The sequence below is a fragment of the Rhinichthys klamathensis genome, unplaced genomic scaffold, assembly GCF_029890125.1.
Source record: "Rhinichthys klamathensis goyatoka isolate OS25496 unplaced genomic scaffold, OSU_Roscu_1.1 h1tg000001l_1, whole genome shotgun sequence".
Lineage (NCBI taxonomy): Eukaryota > Metazoa > Chordata > Actinopteri > Cypriniformes > Leuciscidae > Rhinichthys > Rhinichthys klamathensis.
In genome coordinates, this window is record NW_026606555.1 from 6,719,737 (window position 1) to 6,737,939 (window position 18,203).

The window sequence follows — 18,203 nt, forward strand, 5'->3', positions numbered from 1 at the left end:
GTGCATGCAGACCCAATATGTTCTGGCCTTCTGGGTACAAAAACTATGGTGTTTTCATTCAACTGTCCTTGAGGACACCTGGACGTCTTCAACTCCAGCTTGCAGACTTTCTTATAACACAAAACAGCTGCATTACTGCACTCCATTTGGGACAACTTCAGAGCTCAGCTGACAACAATCCATTTAATTTAGTGTAAGTCCTCCAAGATCATTTCCTGCCATGCCACGACCAGATGCTGACATAATAATCATAGTCAGAAGCTTACAACATAATAATACCAACATAAAAGGAAAGACATGAATTTGTCTTAGGGGAGTAGTTGAGTCTCATTAAACTGAATTAAAATTTCTATTAAATAAATAATTAAATAAAAGTTTTTTTTTTTACTTTTCATAGCTAGAAATCTAGCGCTTTTAACAAACTGCTGCTTTACATTTCAGCAATTAAACTGAAGTGTGCCATTTTGTATTTTAAAGTAATTTATCCTATTTCTCTCTGACATCAACCTCTGGCTCAAGCAATGACATGAAATTAATGCAGGACTACTTGTTTGTCTTTTACAGCTCACAATCAACTCCTATTTGCTTGTGCTATCCAACTTATTTTGTGACGCTGAATTAATCTATTTCCCGTGAATGTGCGAGACTTCCAAACCATTAGCCACTATAGGTAAATAGGAAAAAAAAAATATTACAATATCACAATATATTGTATTACAATACAATAGTGCAAAATCCAGTAAAACTATTTGCACTAAAAACTAGTGTGTTTATGATTGTAATAATAAGTTTAAATTATATAACAGTTTGCAATTTCAAGCAGCATAATGCACTGTTTTTATATCTAAAATAACTGGAAGTGGATGGCACCGGAAGCTTTGCACATTTCATGTTACAAATGGCCACGCGTAAGAATGGCTCTTACATTAAATATTAGGTGGATAGTCTTTGATGGAAAGAAAGCACACTTTAACATGAAGAGACTTCAGTGGACCAAAATGAGTTAGTCCATGCAAACTATACAAGAATAATTAGTTTAAATACTGAATTGTTCAAGAACAAAACACCACAACTGTTCAGTTACAATGTCAATTTGTATGCCAACCCAGAAGGCCAATTCAGCAATTTTAATTTTGAAACTTGTGAAGATGCATTTTAGATGAGGAGGAAGAGCTGGGAATTCTGTTTGGTGTCACTTCTAGTGCTGAAATTATACATTCCACTTAAATATCCTGTAAAATATTTTTTGTATGACAGTGAAAACAACATTTGTTTGCAAGAGAGACAGAATGACAGGTGACACATGGTGACTATGGAAGCATATGGGTATCAATATTCAATTTGAAATGTAATATGCAAAATGATAATGCATTCCAAGCCGATCACGTCCCCGCCCCATTCCGCTCTTGTCATTTATTGCGTGAAGTTGGCCCCGCCCCCACCCAATGCAAAACGTCAGCAAAATAGACCTTATTCAGAGCAGCGCCATGGCAGGTATGAAAGTGAGGCTGTGAGGGAAAGGTAAAAAGCAGTAAAAAGCTCCTAGATTACTTGAAATTTTCCACAGTTTATATTGTCGGGAGCAGAACAATCCAAAAACACATTAAATAACAGTACAGCCCATTGAAGAGATGCATGTCTGTCCGGAGGAGGATAACGACGACAGCCTGTCATTGGCAGCGTCCAAAGGTGATGATTGGTCGGGCTCAACCATTGACCCCGACCCCCGTCTCAGTCCAGCAGAAGTGGCGCCAGGGCGAGCAGAGACGCCTTGATTGGTCTTCACCAGAAAAGACAACTAGAAGCCACCTCAACGAGTGGTTTCTGCCGGGGCGCCAATAGAGCCCTCGCCAGCGGCCGGCGCCGTTCTTCCCTGAAGTTCGTGGCTAACTGACGAAGTCATAGTGCGCCCCCTACTCAGCTTGCCTACACACTTCTGCCTCTGCAGCGCTCTCAACCCTTGACGGCGCAGAGGAAAAGGGGTATGAAAAACTGCCCCACCCCAAGAGGAAGAGGTGGCCGCACATCTCTGCCCACCCACCGCCATCGGATGGAGGTCTAAAGTGACGCATCCATCTAACCCATGCAGGACCACTTCAGCTCTCGACGGCCAAGCCTACACTTCCGCTGGTCAAGCTGCCTCAGCCCAGCACACTATGGCGGTCCTCCAAGTGTTCCAGGCAAAACTCCTCCGCTCCTTGGACGAGTCTGGACCGGACCCCACAGCCTTCAAGGATTTGCGCAGCGCCCAGCGGCTGAAACCAATCGACGCCCACAGCCAGCTAAGCGCTTCCAGTTCCTGCAACACCAGGTCCCCCCAGCCTAAAGTTATGCTGGACCCTGAGCCTCGGAAGCCTTCCTAGTCCAAGGACAGGAAGGAAGAGAAAGGGGTTAAGTCTCGCTGCGGCCGGACCACCCCCAGAGAGAGTTCATGTGCCTCTTTAGTTCAGGCGGCTGGAAATGTTCCAATTTCAACCTACTGGCCCGTTTCAGTTCACATACCCTTGCAAACAAATGCTGTTTCAACAGCGACAAAAATAAAGCACAAAAATTTTCAGAAAAATAGCTCTTTTCCTCTTCAAAACACCTGGGTGGCCGGGTCCTTGACGCACGGCGGCCCTCCCCTAAACTTCATTCAGCTCCTAGTCACTCGGGCCAAGGCCTGGGAAGCCATCCCTGATGTGTCAACATTAATCTGACTAAATATAGTGTTTACCGAGTTTATGTCGGCGTTTACACGTCTCAATGTGTTGCTTCAGATCATTAGCGTTTGAATAGCGCGCGCTCTCCGTGGGCGTGTCACATTAGCGGAATAATGAGATGCGAGAACGATAATGAGAACGGCGGACATCTCTCTCTTTTTATATAGATTACATAAACAGAGAATATTTATTTTAGTTTTAAATTAGATCATTTAAAAGTACAAACTTAAATGATCATAAACATATATTGCTCATGTCTGGGTGAATAGTATTCGCTGAGATTTGTTTAACCCTCTGGGGTCCAAGGTGTTTTTTGGGTCCTTGAGATGTTTTGACATACTCTGACATTTGTGCTTTTTTCAGTTGCTTATAAACATATTACTGGCAAAGGTGTAATTACACTCTATTTAGCACACACAGGGCTACCATAATGTGTTATCAACATGTATGTACATTTTTGTATTTTTGAGAGAATATTGTTTATGCGTGGTTATTGAAAAAACTAAAACTTAAAGTTTCTGAAATAAGGCCACAAAACACATACTAAATATCTGTCCACAAGACTTTTGACTAATGGATGTCGTCGCCTAGAGTTTTTTCTTCAAAATGATCTGAAAATCATCCTGCCTTATCATTCCGTAAAACAATAGATTGGTTTAAATTTAAAAATGACACTTTTTGTTTGGAAAGGCAATATGCGCAGGGGTGTGACCTGCTGTGATTCACACCTGAGAAGACAATGGGCCCGCATAATGAGCGCATAATGGGCTGCATACTAATGACCCTTTCATTCAGGTGTGTCACTGAGCCACAAGAATGCAATGACAATATATATAATATATATATATATATATATATATATATATATATATATTATATATATATATTATATATATATATATATGCCTATATAATACAAAATTGGTTCACAGTTCCAATTATTTATTTATTTTTCAAATTGTGCTTTCAAATTGTATAATATCAAATGTAAAAATTTCTAGTAATTGTGCAGTTAATTATCATACTGTTTTTACAGAAAGTTTGGGAATATATCCCAAATGTGTCACTAATAAAACACAATACAAATAATTTAAAGAGGAGGCTTATATTGAGCTTTTAAGATTTACCTAAGATTTATTTATATGTAGCCTACATATATTTTTGCTATTTTAATAAAAAGGTTACAATTACAACAACAATTAAAATTTTAACTATATTTCAAATGTAATCTTTCTTTGTATTATATACTAAAGTATACATTTTATCATACATATTTCACAGTTGCGGATTAATTAGTTTGAATATAGCTTACAATCGAACAAACACTATAATAACATCTTAGCAAACAAGCTTATTTGATGTGGCAGTATTTTACAGTAAAAACGACATCTTGTCTTTCATATGTAACACATCGTTTTTATGATTAGGACATATAAATGTTAATTTGCAGTTTAATACGTTGCTTATACAAAAATATTTTATTTCAACATATTTCAGTCGATTTTTACTCATCTCAGTATTGGAATATAGTTAGGTAAAAGCTGTTCATTCATTCACACACAAAAACGCGATTCAAACAGTCTTTTTGTTTACAGACACTATTCCATATCGCGATTAGCACAAAGCACTTGAAAATAAAGAATGTACCTATTTCCTCGGCTGGATCCGTTGCTCCTCCAAATGAAACTACCTGTAGCCTACTTCTGAGGTAATTTTTTCCAGGATTATTATTAAGATAGAACTATTATTCCTCACAGCGTCGTAAATCTGAGTCTCTTTCGTGGGTTATCCAGCTGATGTGGGCGTGGATCGCATTTGTGTTTGAATAGAGCGCGCGCTCTGTGGGCGTGGTCAAATTAACTTTAATGAGCTGAGACGAGAACGACTATCATCTCTCTCTTTTCGTACAGATTACATAAAATGAGAAAAAAAAATTTTTATATAAATTACTTCATTTAAAAGAAGATAATTCAGGCTTCATGCCTGTGTGCCTGTATACCGGTTTGACTGAGTATTTGCAGAGTTACAGATGATTTTTCGGACGCGTTTCAGAATGGACTTCACTGACAGAGAGAACGCAGAACGCGCATCATGTTTATTTTTCTTTATTAGGCGAAAAGCACAACACTTTGTTTTTATTATGAGGTTCCACAAAAAAAATACAAACTTAACAGGATCGAATGATGTACAACACTTATATGTAAGATCAAAATTAACAGAGTAATTTGAGTCTCTTTTGCACTGATAAGGAAAAAAGTGAGCTGGTATCGCCGGCGAGACCGCCGACCCCAGAGAGTTAAGTTTAAGAGACGTGCTCCAGAAAAAAAGTTCACGGACATGGTGTCACGATGTGGGTTTGTGTCTTGTCATGTTCTATGGTTCCCTGTCTTGTCTATTAGTTATCCCAGGTGTTTCTGATTTCCCACGCCCCCTTGTTTAGCTCGTTTGTCCCTGATTATTTAAGCCCTGTGTTTCTGCCCTGTCTTTGTGAGTTGTTGAATGCATGTTCTGCTTCACCACCCTGGCCGTCGGCCCATCCTGCTCCACCTTGGCCGCCAACTCTTCCTGCACCGCCGTGGCCTTCAGTTCATCCTGCTCCGCCCTGGCCTCCGCTTCGTCTTGCTCCGCCCTGGCCTCCGCCTCAGTCAGGCCCGCCCACGCTCCACGGGCCCAGGCCCGCCTTGTCTATGTCCAGGGTCCGTTCCCCTGCACGGGCCTGGCCCTCCGTCCCTCCCCTAAGACTGCCTATGCTCCTCCGCCCTCCTGCATTTTTTGTTGCTTTAATGGGCGTCAGGAGCCGCCCTTAAGGGGGGGGGTTATGTCACGATGTGGGTTTGTATCTTGTCATGTTCTATGGTTCCCTGTCTTGTCTATTAGTTATCCCAGGTGTTTCTGATTTCCCATGCCCCCTTGTTTAGCTCGTTTGTCCCTGATTATTTAAGCCCTGTGTTTCTGCCCTGTCTTTGTGAGTTGTTGAATGTATGTTCTGTTCCAGGATTAACGTGAGTGTTGGTCGTTCCTGTGTAAAGATTCCTGTTCCAAGTTCTGAGTCTCTGTTTAAGTTTATAGTTTGTTTAAATAAAGCGTGTACACTGCGTTTGGATCCAGCCTCCTCTCTGCCTTCACCGCATCACGTTACAGATCATCACACATGGAGAGGCAGAACGCACACCCTGTTTATTTTCTTTATTTTACAAAAGCACAATATTTTATTTCGATAGGTGGGCACATAAAAAAGTAGACATTTAACAGTTTATTTTTTAATATTTCTTAACACTGTATGACCAGAAATGATGGAGTAGTTTAAGTCTATTTTTCTGCTATGTGAAAAAAATCTGCCAAAACGCGCCGGCGCGTTTGCCGTCCCCAGAGGGTTTTAAATATGTATTCAATTTGCATATTAAAACTAGTGTATGAAATGGCAAATGTAAATCATATAATTGATTTTTTTCTCATTTTGCACCAACGTTGCACAAAATGTAATGGAAAATATAAATTCAAATATAGAAATGCATTGCCATTTTACATATTGCATTGTCATTTTGCATATTACATTTCAAATTGAATATTGCTACTCATGCTTCCATAGGTGACAGGCGGATGAACTGTCCATTACAGTGCTTACAGATAAAGGGCACTTACTTTTAAAAGAGACGTCTTGGCAGGCATACCGGTTTTGGCGTCATCTGCTTTCCCCTCATCTGTCAACACACAAACAAAGTGTAATGTCAGAATGTGCACAAACACACATGCATGCACACCAATCAACGTGCCTGAAGGAAACTTTCCTCATGCTGCACACAATATCAGATGTACTGAGTGAAGTCATGCTCCCAGAAGGATCGTTTCACAGTTTGTTTTGGTTTTGATATTTAATAGAAAAGTAACTCTCTTACAAAAGAGACCTTCAAACATATTTGTTCTGTGTCTCTTTTTGCAAAACATTTGGTTGCAGCTAAAAACCATGAACAAAAATCAGCAGCCTAAAGAACACTTACACAAGGAACTTTTGCCTATGGCTAACCTAACTAACTAATATAAATTTCAAACATTATTAAGGACAAGTACACAGTCAGTAATAAAATAACAACAAATAAACAAATTAGCAATAGCTCAAATAAATAAAACTTAAAGATACAAATGAAATAAACCTATTTGGTGGGTTATTTTTTAGGTATAGAAAAGTATAGAATAGAAATAGTATTCATATATAGAATATAGTAGAGATGTGGATCTCCATAACTGAGGCCGATGCGATACGCATCTTGATGCATAGCCAACGATAGGATACATTAAAGATACATATAAAGCAGCTACTGATGCGATACTATTCACCCCCATACGATGCACTGCGATCCGATTTCGATTCGATTCAACAATTTCTCATAAGTGCAGTTTTATGTGTGTACGTTATGTCTGTGTGCATCCATCCATCTATCCAGCCAGTTGTCCTTTGTTTGGTCACAGATTATAAAAACATGTATTGCTGTAAGTGTCTGTGTGTGCAGTGATGTATTTTGTGTCTTATTTTATAGTCCAGTATAACAACAGGGGAGGTCTGTGAGTCACACAATACAAAGGATTACTGCTGTTGAAACCTTTGTCAGTCAAAATTGTCAATCAGGCCGCTTTCACGTCGTGGGTTGATTTTACAGTAAAATGGCAGCTGACTTTACAAAAATGTCCAACTCCTCCAGAGGCATCAATGATGTGGACAAATCCTAAAACCTGCTGAGTTCACACATTCAAATGAATGACCTCATTGCAAAATACTCAGAAGCAGATCAGAGAAGAAAGCACTAGAATACAGCACACAGAAACTGTGATCACTCAAACCAACCCATAAAGCAGGGGTACTCAAATTACGTGGTTTGGGGACCACTTTTAGACCTGAAAGTAATCATACTTTATGTGGCTTAAAAATGTGTCTGTTCTTACATGTAGCTGTGTTTGTTGGTTACTGAACATTTCAATGACCTTGTTTATTAAAGCAGTCATAAGTCATTTAGTAAGTGCAAAAAGGACCCTATTAACTTTTATACATATTCCTGGTCTTAATGTAAATGATTAATTCATTCGCATTATACTTTGAATATACCACAAAAGCCAATATTTTATGTGATACTATTAACAATAACCAATAAAAGGCCAAAATTAATCATCTATTTCATGATGTGTTAAAAAAAATGTAAACACTAAAAATAAATAATTTTTTTATAAGTGAAAGTATGAAAAAAAGATTTAAATTTTGAGACCGCAAAAGATTATATTTATCAGTGTTATTAAATTATAAGTGTTAATAAATATTAACTCTAAAGGTAATCTAAGTGTAAAAATAAGCAGAAAAGAGTATGTAGAATTAAATATCCAATATCAGCCGATATACACTACCACTCAAGTTTGGGGTCAGTAAGATTTTTATTTTTAAAGAAATGACTGAATATAATTCAGCAAGGACACATCAGTTTCCACAAAAATCTTAATATAATATCATATAATTTATATCATATTTTATATTTTATGATAATACAATCTCAGGTCTGAATATTAAAATGAGAAATGTTTCTTAAGCATAAAATCAGCATATTAGAATGACTTCTGAGAAATCACATGACACCAAAGACCTGAATAAAGAAAATATATTAAAATAGAAATTCATTATTTTAAATAATGATATTTTAGAATATTACTGTATTTTTGATTCAATAAATGGAGATTAAGAGTATAATAGACTTCTTTCAAAAACAAACAAAAAATGTATTGAACCCCAACCTTTGAACGGTAGTGTATATCTAATATTTTCCAATAACAATTCAAAAAAATATTATTGACATCAAATAATATTGACAGATAACAATGTGATGCAGATATATTGTGAATCCCTAATTTATTGTATTTGGCCAGCAAACACCTCATCTATATTGTAAACAATTGACAAGACAAACCTAGAATTCTGCCATAATGAACAAGACGTCTAAACTGCAAACAAATGACACAACAAAATCAAATGTGACGCAACATACTAGAACTCATCCAATGTGTACAAAATGTGTTAAACACGGAAACTCCCTTTCCTAAAAAAAATAATAATACATTTTTGATTGTGGTGTACAGGCCACTCGGGGGTCTGGGTCTACTTTGAGTATCACAACTTCGAACTGAACAAGCTCTCAGCGGAACAGGATGGCTGTATACACAATTACACATGTGCACATCTGTGTGTAAGGCTCTTTGTGTGTTTCACTAGATTCTCTCCAGCTGTATGTGAGTACATCACTGTCTCTCTGCTCTTTTAAAAAGGGAGAGTGTGGCACAATTGAGGCAAGAGAAAGGAACTATGTGTTTCACAAAGGGGCTCTTTGAAGCCAATGAAAGGAAAGGAGACTTACCCTGCGGCTTCTTGGCTTCCTCTGCTTCCAGTGGACTGTGTGTGAGAGAGAGAAAGGCAAAGACTAATGAGCTTATGAATTAATATGTGGCAAGCAAACAAAAGATGACACAGCTGCTCCTGAAACCTAATCACCGCTTTGTCGCCCCTCACGGCATTTCCATTGTCCTGCTTAAGGCAGATAAGAATGGGAACTCTGTGGTAGATAAAAGCATGAGAAAGCACACACTACACATAATAAATGCTACACATTGGTAAAGGATTATTCAAGCACTGTAAAGACTAGCAACAGGTCAATCTATAACTTGTAAAGTCATTGTAATTTTCTTTACAGTCATGCAGGCTGTGTCATGGACTTTTTACATAACACTTCCATATTTGGATAACAATAAAATCTGTGAAAAACAAACCGTGAAAGGCACATATCTGAGATGAAACCATACATTTAAAAATTGGTGCCTTTTAATTTATCAATGCTTTGAGGCCATAGCTAGTTCACACCTAAAAAGTGATGTGTGCAGCTATAGGCACGTTTTTGGTCGGGAAAAAAAAAAAAAACACAGGAAGTGGGAAATATACACACCAGTTATTTCAGCTCATAGAGAAGTTTTAATAAATTAAGGCAGTGAAACTGAGTTGCGGCTCCGGCATTATTACTCTCATTTAATTATTCCCATCTGTGGTTTGTACACAGCTATTCGCAAGTATAAAGTACAAGAGACGCAACAATTACAATGTAACTATCAGATTATGATTAATATATAATTTATATTTAATAAGATAAAAGGTATCTAATATAAAAAATTACGCTTTTCATATTAAACAATACAACAGACATTTATCATTTAGTTTACCGCTTTCAAATAAGACGATTTATATTACTTAAATTGATAATACTTAATACATTTATATTTATATAAACACACATGGATTTATTTTATACAAATCTATGACACTAATGTAAGGTAATTTATATTTATTTACAGTATATTATGTCACACCTTCTCATCATATCATACCTTAGATTTCTCTATATGCACAAATCAAGCATCTGACATTTGCAGGGTGTTCCAAATGAACTTATTTTGTGAAGTGAAGTTCAACATATCTTCACTATCCCGTGCTCAGTGAATAAGGAGCAGTGAACACTGCGTATGGACCCTGTTGATCAGACCCACGTGATTTATGCTGTGAAGCAATTAAAGCCTGTTGACTTTTTTTTTTAAGTATGTATTTGTTATAGACCGTGTTAACACAGGAATAGAAACTACTAATTTTAGAACGAAATTCAAGAAATAACAGCACAAACAGGACCAGCAAAAATATGTCATTATAAAACCACAACTAACAGGAAAAAACTCGTTTTTTATCAGACAGCATATATGGCTAGAAGCTTATCAAAACCCAAAGCCGAGCACAATGTGCCATGAACTATCATAGTAGAGTACTAGTAGAGTTTTATTTTCCCTATGAGAGTTCACCAAAGGTTGTGTTACAATGAGTCAATGCTCAGACAACTGACATTTCTGAGAAACAAACAAAGCTTTATGTGTTTAGAGTGTACAAGTTTCTACTAGAGGAGAAACATGGCATAAGAGACACCCCACTGGGGGAAACACTTCTAAATAACATGACAAATTTAAAGGGATATTTACACAACATCCACATTTTTTTAGGTATCCAAAGTTTTTCCAGAAAATTACAAAAAAAAAAAAAAAAGTAAATACTTACATATTGTTGTTTGCAAATATCTTCAATTGTAATAACGTTTTTAGTCATATTGGTCTTGGTATGAAGTTTTGAAGGAAGTTCACCTTCACCCAAAAAATAGAATTGTCATAATTTTCTCACTCTCATGTCCTTTCAAAGGCACATTGCTGTTATTATTGCAGTGAAATCTTCAAATACTGTAGATCTTTTCATAAGTTCATCATGACCACATGGTGCTTAAGGCACAGTTTTGATGCCATGGGAATTGGTTATGAGCATTTGAGTAACATTCTAATCTGATTTTATAGCTGCAGCAGAGGGGGGTGATTATCAGTGTGTGAGAAACAGACCAAATATAAGTTATTCAAATTTATGTTTGAATAATATATTCAAAATATATTATTTTTGGACCTTGTCAGCTCATGATCACCAACTGCTGCAGTCCTTTTGTGTTCCATGGGGACAAAATAGAGCATACAGTACAGTTTTGAAACAGCATGAGGGTGAGTAAATAATGCTGAATGGCTGAAGACAATTTCTGGAAGGGCAAGAACTATCCTTTGCCCCAGGAATGTTCTGAATGTTGAATGTTCTGAAAATCTTTCTAAAGCACGCCCTGAACCTGATGTGTTGGGTTTCTGAGAGAGGTCAAAGGACTTGGATGCACTCATCCTGGCCAACAGAAACAGAGGAAGAAATAAAGGAAAAAGATGGAATAGGAAGTTTGGGAAGGTCAAACAATAAAATTCGGAATAGAAGAACGTAGGAGAGAGCAGAGGAAATGAAAACATTTGATGAAAGAGTAGGTAAGGGGTTGAAACAGCATGACCCAACTCATTCATTCATAAAGAATGGCCTTGATTTTACAGTAGCCTGCAGCTGAACCCTATTAGACATGCTGGATGTGTTTTCAGAGGACAGAATTACACAGGTACACAATCCGGTTATATATTGCTTCCCTCCCCAACTAGTCATTTAGCACATCTCTATTGGGATCCATTTTAAAGAGATTCTTCTCATCGAACTCTATAACTGGTCAAGATAGTCTGAGCTTTGCAACACAAATTTAAAAAATATTTTTTACCAACACTGTTGGTAATTTTTAGCTTTCCTTTACCTCGAGGTATTGTGTCAGATAATCAGCCCAACATGGCTGCATTTGTTATAACACAAAACAGATGAGCAAAAAATTAAAAATAATAAATTCCAACATCCTTTCTGTTAATTTATAACAGTCAAAAGTTTGGAAACATCTACTCATTCTTCAGAATGGGGTGCATCCTCAGGTGCTTTTTAAACTGTATTGACTAAGTTTACATGCATGCTGGTGCTGGACAGTTGTTGGCTGCTTTTCTTTTATTATCCACTCCAACCCATCCAATTTAATTTAGTTTTGAAATAAAATAGCTTAATTCAGATTTTTGACAAACTTTTGGTACAGATTTCCATGGTAATTCAAATTACAGGTGAAAATGCTCGAAGATAGCACCTCTTTGATCAAGTCAAAGATTACCAAGGCAGAATATAATGTGGTCAGATCAAATCCACCGCCAGCACGTCTGCTGCACACAATCTCACTGATTCTTAAACATATCTGAAAAAATAGCTAAAGACTACCATTGCGTCACCTCATAAATCGCATCCGCTTTGGCTGTTGTCAGTGATATTCAACGTCCCGTTCAGGTTTATTTTCACTTTAACACATAAGCCTACACAAACCAGATAAGAGACACTTACAATAGACAACTAAAGACTAAACAGTTACATGCCGGGACAGGACAGGCTGGTTTAACGTGTAATGGCTGAGTCTGAGAATGAACAATGACAACATGCAACTCTCATATTTATGCTATCAATTTTAATGAGGTAATAAGAAAAGCTGGCATGTTTGTTAGTCTCTAGAAAATTAAGCGACTGCATCACAGAACTTTAAACAAATCAGATAAGGGCAACAGGGTGGTGGTAGTACAAAGAATTGCTTGTATCATGACTTACAAGGTGAGAAATGTCTCAATTTCTTTTGAAATTTGCATTTTCATCTTAAAGATACAAAACATTTCTTATGGATTTCAGGCCTGCAAATTGCAATAAAGCACATCATACATCAGTATAGACCAAAAGTTCGCAAACCTTTAAATAGTGGACCACTTCAACAGTAAAAAAAAAAAATTGTGGACCACCTAAAACCACAAATCTGGAGGAAACCACAGACTAATTCAGATTAAGTAATCTTAAACCCCTGTAGTCAATAATTGTATCACTTAAAACTCATCTTTGATCACCAAAATGATATATTTAAACATGTTTTCATTGGGGAAAAAAGTATTCATGCTTTAAAATAGCTTGAATGTAAACTATATAGGCCTAGTCTTGACTCAGTATATGCGGTTCTATGAAAATGCAAATTAGCCCTGCCTCCATTCATTCACACCAGCTCAGAGATCCACTCGTTGATGATCACACGTTGACGTGATTGGTTACAAGGTAGTCTGTGACGTCAGAAACTCCAGCGATTTCAAACTGCGTTTTTGAGACTGTCTTTGTGTGCCGAGAAAATACTCTGCAATGGTGATGACATGAATTTGCACACGTTTTGTCTGAAAGTATATATTTAAAAACACCACATAGACATATAAAAAACAACGCTTGATTTTCACCACAGGCGGTCTTTAAGTAATGTAAAACGTCACATTAGTTTACTACATAGCTTTACATTTACAGATCTACAATTTTGCCAGTTCTTATTTCATTACAATTAGCTAAATATAAAATAATATTACATATACTGTATTACATTCAGTCATTATATATAATAATATAATTGTACCGTGTTTGTTCTGTTTTGTTCAGTTTTCCTGGTCTGTTCTATTTTGTCTTTTGCCTCTACTTTGTTAATTGGTTCCATTCTCTCAGTATCACTGCCTGTTTGTCTCCATGGTTACATATTGATTAGAGTCCTCATTTTAGGTGTGTCTAGTTAGTTTCCCTCTTTTTTTGCTCTGTGTATTTAGGCCCTCTGTCTCAGCTAGTTCCTTGTCCTGCATTGTTTAAAGGTGCAGTATGTAAGAATGACAACTAGTGGTCTAAATAGGTATTGCAGTCGAATTCAAAATATCAGAGATCGTGGTTTCTCCCGCCACCTGCTCCTCAGACTGGACAGCGCTCACAAGGGTTGCCAGTTTGAGCACACACAACAGGAACGAGCGCAATGGACAATGAAAATTGCCAACGTGCAGTATCACAGACCAAAACAATGACAAACATTCCAGCCTGGAAACTTTTACATTTCAAAGTAAAATAACTGGCTGTAGAAGTGTTTTTCAGAGAAACGAGTATGTGAACTTAGCATGTTTCCTCAATATATGCAAACATATTATGGTATTTATATGCTTTAGTAGAGTGAAAAAGTTACATACAGCACCTTTAAGTCTGGGGGTACATTCTCCTAGATTTTCTCCTGTTTGGTGTGTTGAGTACCGGTATTATTTTAAAAGTCTCCTTGAGTATCTCCTTTGTCATGAGCTTTATTACAGCCACCTAATCCGTGAAAATAATTTTAAAAAATATAATTGCGGATTTAATCAATCAATCAACTAAAAGATTACTTGGAATCTTTCACAGGCCGACAGTTTGAGACCAATTGATGTAGAGAATTAGAACCAAACAATGAAGAGAAAGTTCTAATCTGTTCTCCATACAAGAACATTCCAAACTGGCGGAATTACGGCGCCTATCCAACCTCCGCACATTTGCTTATATCTGTTTGTAATTGCCCAGAAATGAAAAACAAACCATGTTGACTGAGTTTCAGTAAGGTTAAACCAAAACAAAAAGCTCAGATGTCAAAACAGCAGGATGTGTCCTGGCATAGACCTCTGCATGGCTCAATCTCCGTGACTATTCAGTTCCCAATGTCTAAATGCTGCCTCAGTCTGAATTTACTGAGCAGTGAAACGTGAGATCTTTGTAAGTCTCTAAATGGTCAATGGTCATTGACTCAAACTCACCTGTGACATTGGTGTGAACTTGTTACTTTGTTGCTGTGACTAACAAAGATGTTAGAGGATGGTGTGGCATCTGTTTTGGCCTTTCCCTCAAAATTGCTCCTGTCTCCTTGCTCTCTCGGAGCAGTGTTATCTTTATTGCACTGACTCAGTCCAGAGGAAACATCTGTCTTCTTTTGCTCAGAGCTGGGCACTGCATCTGAGGTGTCTGTGGTTTCCCGGTGTCTTTCCCTCCGCGTGTACACGGATGAACTTTCCTCCAAGTTGGCATACTGTTCAGACAGCTCCCGCCTTCTCTCTGCCTTGTACCGGGCGATACGTTCAGCTTTGGATTCCAGAGATGAGCCTTGCAAAGAGTCCACAGCATCCATCATCTCTCACCCCAGTTACACGTTCTTGCTCACTTCCTAGTGGACAAAAAGTCTGCCGATACCATTCCACTGTTGAGAGAGACAAACAAAATGAGATGCCTGTTCTTAAATAAAAAAACATGCCTTTGTTTAAGCACTGAATGTAACAAAAATGTGAACAAAAACATGCAATTGAATATAAAACACTGGCACAATTACTAACACCTCCACTCTAATCCTTCCTATGGCAGTTTTTTGTCAGCCAGGACCTGTCGAATGAAAGCCTGCAAAAGGAAAGAAGTGATTGGCTGAAAGAAAACACACAGAACTCGAACACCTGCCCACATTGCTGTGATTCTCATATTACCTTTAAGAAATCCAGAGAAAGATAAATAGAGAGAGAGATTAACACCAAAGTGCTCTGTTTCAACACCTACGGAGCCGCCTTGTTGTCTACTACAGGGGTTTTCCAACCTGTCCTGCAGGACCCCCAGCACTGCACATTCTGCAAGCCTCTCTTATCTGACACAAACACTTCAGAGCTGTGTTCGAAATTGCCCCCTATAGCCTCATTCATGACTCCACTAATATAGTCCACTTGAAGGAGTGAATGAAAACGAGTAAATTCAGACACTGAGTGTGCCGGAAGGGATGCCGCTTTGCCGTCTAATAATCATTTGAAACTTAGCATACTAGCAGCTCCAGTAGTAATGAAAAGATTTATCTCGAACTCTGTCATGGAAACTAGCATGTATAATACCCTTTATTAAAATAATCAATTAAAAAGGAATTTATATGATGTTACGCCGTACCCACATTGAAAAATGGATGGATGGATGATTCAGATGTGGGCGGCATCTTCTGGCAAAACGTGGGAATTCATTCGGCATGACTCTCACAGTACATTATGGGTATTCTTTAGCCGTTGAGCGTACATTGGTTGTTCACTCGTTATTGCGGTGCATTGTAGGATTAAATAAGTGCACTCAATAATGTCCACTATGGTTTCAGGCACCACTGCAAATAGCTGCCCCCTCAAATAATGCTCTATTTAAAGGCACAATATGTAAGATTTTTTGGTTTCACTTTATTTGGATGGTCCCTTTAATACATTCTGTTGACTATAAGTAACGTTGCACCTACATCTCTACTAACTCTCACTAGAGTGTTAGTAGAGTATTAGTTAGTCTCAGCCTCAGACGTCACGCCCACGGAACGTTGGCTAAACGTCTGATGCATATGGTACACTTAACTGGAAACACTTCAGCAATGTCGAAGTCGTCATCTGATTGGTTGAATTTTATCGGATTTCCGGGGGGGGGGCGCGAGTGTCGCGTTTATTTTCGGTCCGCCGGGAAACAAAGCGCAGACGTGTGATTGCGGAAGAAAAACTGTTGTGTTTACATGAGTGACAAAGAGCATTTATCAAGATCAGCTGAACGTAGGATTCTCAAAAGTATGCGAGGTTCACGGCATAGACTCTTGAAGTTTTCTTCTCCTTCTTTGATTTTCTATGCAGACTGACTTGTTGCACGCCGGTCTGTTGTTGTGGGGACATTTCCACGCACCGAAACGTGACGCTGAACGAAACGAACTGTAATTGGTTGTTTGACATGTCGGTCAAACGGCCTTATGGGCGGGCCTTGGCCAAAGAAAGCTGCTATGAATTCCAGACCTTCAACCGTCAGTCTGAAGGTCTGGCTACGCGAGACTAAGTATTAGTAGACTGGTAGGGTTAGGGATAGAGTTGTTCCGATTCCGATACTAGTATCGGAAATGCCGCCGATACCAATAAAAATTCTGGCATCGGTATCGGCGAGTACTTCTATCCGCGTACCGATCCGATACCATTTTCTTAAACAATAACTAGTTATGCACGCTAGCTTTGCGTAACGCTGCAAATCGGAGCTCAATTCTTCTTCGCTGCTCTAAACAGTGGTTGCTTGTGGCAACACAGGAAGTCGTGCTGTTGCCACACAAGCAACCACTGTTTAGAGCAGCGAAGAAGAAAACGCGCGCGCGCCCTGCAGTATGTCCGCAGTTTGGCAGTTTTTCAGACTGGACAACCAGCTAGTAAAACGGCGACATGTCTTATATGCCATACTGCAATTTCGAGGGGTGGAACAAGTATTAGCAACTTCAAGTAACACCAAGTAACCCCGCAGAACACGATTACACAAAGGCAAGGGCAGAGAAGGATGAGCCGCGCCAGAATCAACAATCTCTGAAAGCTTCATTCAAACGAAGAGAAATGTTTTCAAAAGACAGCCAACGAGCGATCATAAATATATCACTGACACAACATGTAAGTTATTAAGTTTATTATTCTGGATGACCAGCCGATGTCAAAACTGAAATGCCGTTTATTTAACAAAACTGTTTATGGACCTTAAATTATAAAGAGATACTTTTCTTATATTATTCATATATCATTTTTTTAGATTCCTAGATTTATTTGTTGCACTTTTTTTATACAGTTATATATTGTAAATCTAAAATACCTTTTTTCAGTTTACAGTATTAGATGTGTGGCTGCATTTTAAGTTCTTTTTCACTTAAGAAAGATAAATAATATATTGCTGTGAAATGTATGTCAGATAATAAAAATACTCTAGTTCACTCTATGTATTTGTTCATGTTTAATTAAGGGATAAGTCTGAAGCACACCATAAAATAATTCTATCAATTCATACAGTGCTAGTATGAATTGCAGCTGTATAGATACTGTACAGACCCAGGTATCGGATCGGTACTCGGTATCGGCCGATACCCTGAGTCCAGGTATCGGAATCGGTATCGGGAAGGGAAAAAGGGTATCGGAACATCTCTAGTTAGGGATAGAATAAGTTGACATGTAGTTGCAAACTCTATAGATAAAGCGTTGTGAATTTCGGTTGGCGTACCCCGAAGTGATAAAATAAAACAAAATTCTGTATCAAAATTTATAGGCAAGACAAGTAGTTTGTTTCTAAGGCATGGGTTGTATGGAATTACAAACCTGCTCACATATTTTCAAAAGCACATAACTATAGAATAAATTATGAATGTG

The 18,203-nt window shown here is 38.0% G+C and overlaps 1 protein-coding gene across 4 annotated transcripts in view; it reads right to left on the reverse strand.

Moving 5' to 3' along the window:
* Nucleotides 1-18,203, reverse strand: part of svild (supervillin d) — a 290,646-nt gene that overhangs the window by 223,159 nt on the left and 49,284 nt on the right. For 3 of the 4 annotated variants that reach the window (XM_056253248.1, XM_056253397.1, XM_056253194.1), the window contains exons 2-4: nucleotides 14,825-15,244; nucleotides 9,092-9,125; nucleotides 6,345-6,403 (exon numbers count right to left, since the gene is read on the reverse strand). In XM_056253248.1, coding sequence (XP_056109223.1) covers nucleotides 6,345-6,403; nucleotides 9,092-9,125; nucleotides 14,825-15,178 — 447 coding nt within the window. In that variant the 5' untranslated portion in view covers nucleotides 15,179-15,244. Of the gene's footprint in view, nucleotides 1-6,344; nucleotides 6,404-9,091; nucleotides 9,126-14,824; nucleotides 15,245-15,379; nucleotides 15,403-18,203 lie in introns of those variants that run through there. The other variant, XM_056253327.1, reaches the window with a different exon arrangement.